The sequence below is a fragment of the Cebus imitator genome, unplaced genomic scaffold, assembly GCF_001604975.1.
Source record: "Cebus imitator isolate Cc_AM_T3 unplaced genomic scaffold, Cebus_imitator-1.0 Scaffold329, whole genome shotgun sequence".
Lineage (NCBI taxonomy): Eukaryota > Metazoa > Chordata > Mammalia > Primates > Cebidae > Cebus > Cebus imitator.
Genome location: NW_016107644.1, coordinates 3,217,424 through 3,219,356, shown reverse-complemented (window position 1 = coordinate 3,219,356; position 1,933 = coordinate 3,217,424). Strand labels below are relative to the sequence as shown.

Genomic DNA, 1,933 nt, shown 5'->3' with positions numbered 1-1,933 from the left:
TTTTGAATTTGACTATTTATTTATTTATTTATTTTTTTTTGTCACAGAGTCTTGCTCTGTCACCAGGCTGGAGTGCAGTGGCACAATCTCGGTTCAGTGCAACCTCCTATTCCCTGGTTCAAGGGATTCTCCTGCCTCAGCCTCCCAAGTAGCTGGGATTACAGGCACGCACCACAACGTCCAGCTAATTTTTGTATCTTTAGTAGAGATGAGGTTTCACTATGTTGGCCAGGATGGTCTCCCATCTCCTGACCTTGTGATCCGCCCGCCTCAGCCTTCCAAAGTGCTGGGATTACAGACATGAGCCACTGCACCCGGCCAAGATTTTAAATTCGAAATGGTTGTTGGTGTGGGGACGTGTCAAGGAACTGGCTAAGACCTGAGGTGCTGGGGAGGTGGGTCACAGATAGGAGGACCACTGCACCTGCCCCAGAAGGAGAGCTGACCACGGTCCCACTGGCCACCAAAATGCCAAGAGCAGCATCAGGAAGGGACTACCTTCTTACTGTAGACACAGGCGGAGCCCTGGATCAACAACGCTGCCTCAATGAAGTTCATTGTGGTTTTGCCTTCGTCAAAAGAAATACAGATCTGGTCCAGCTGCAAGAAACAACACAAGGGCAGGGAGAATCCAAGGCCCAGTCTGCACTTGCTTCTTCCAGGGACACCCCACCCATCAGTGGTCTCTGCCCAGCACCTCTGGTCACAGCACAGCAGACCCCTGAGATGGGCAGCGGGAGCTCTGCCGTGGGCTCGCCAGTTGCGTATTTCAGTGGAGAGACAGGTCTCTGTGATTCCCCCTACTTCATATGACAAAACCCTGTTTTGGAAGTGGAAGGCCCCAGGGCACAGTCTACAAATAACCGGGGCAGCACATCAGCTCCCTCCAGAAGGTACCAGAGGCTGACAGACTCAGCAGGAAGACCCCTGACGCAGAGAAGAAAAGGGGACCTCAGGAATGAAAAGGCAAGAGACAAAATGCTGAGGTCACCATCCTTTGAGCAGTCAACTCAGGAAACGGTCCAGGTGAGTCGTCACCCTTCCTCTGCCCCTCGGCCTCCCGGAGCCCCAGCTCCTCTGTTCCCCTTAAACGTCAGTGTCCCAGGCACTCCACCCTCAGCTTCTCTTCTTCCCACATGCACCTCCCACCATGTGCATTCCTCCATCCCATGCCCAAGCTGCCAACCATAAGCCAACGAGCCCCAGACCCATCCCGACCAGCCCTCTCTCCTAAGCCCTGGAGCTGCACTCACAGCTGTCCACAGAGTACATTCAAATGTCCCCAGGCATTTCACTTCCATACCAACGCTGGCCCATCTCCTGTATTCCTTCTCAGCAATGACACTTTTTTTTTTTAACTTTTATTTTATTTTTAGCCAAGGGATTATCAGTCAAAACTTTTCTTTTTAAAAAATGTTTTTGTAGCCGGGCGTGGTGGCTCAAGCCTGTAATCCCAGCACTTTGGGAGGCCGAGGCGGGTGGATCACGAGGTCAAGAGATCGAGACCATCCTGGTCAACATGGTGAAACCCCGTCTCTACTAAAAATACAAAAAATTGGCCGGGCGCGGTGGCTCAAACCTGTAATCCCAGCACTGTGGGAGGCCGAGGCGGGTGGATCACGAGGTCAAGAGATCGAGACCATCCTGGTCAACATGGTGAAACCCCGTCTCTACTAAAACTACAAAAAATTAGCTGGGCATGGTGGTGCGTGTCTGTAATCCCAGCTACTCAGGAGGCTGAGGCAGGAGAATTGCCTGAACCCAGGAGGCGGAGGTTGCGGTGAGCCGAGATCACGCCATTGCACTCCAGCCTGGGTAACATGAGTGAAACTCCGTCTCAAAAAAAAAAAAAAAAAAAAAGTTTTTGTAACAACGGGGTCTCTCTATGTTGCCCAGGCTGGTCTCAAACTCCCAGCCTACAGCGATCCTCCTG

General features: G+C 52.0%; 1 protein-coding gene across 2 annotated transcripts in view; it reads right to left on the bottom strand.

The window, feature by feature from the left end:
- Positions 1 to 696, bottom strand: part of NCAPH2 (non-SMC condensin II complex subunit H2) — an 8,574-nt gene extending 7,878 nt beyond the window's left edge. For both annotated transcript variants that reach the window (XM_017504938.2, XM_017504939.2), the window contains exon 1: positions 499 to 696. In XM_017504938.2, coding sequence (XP_017360427.1) covers positions 499 to 558 — 60 coding nt within the window. In that variant the 5' untranslated portion in view covers positions 559 to 696. The remainder of the gene's footprint in view (positions 1 to 498) is intronic.
- Between the last annotated feature and the right edge of the window lie 1,237 nt (positions 697 to 1,933).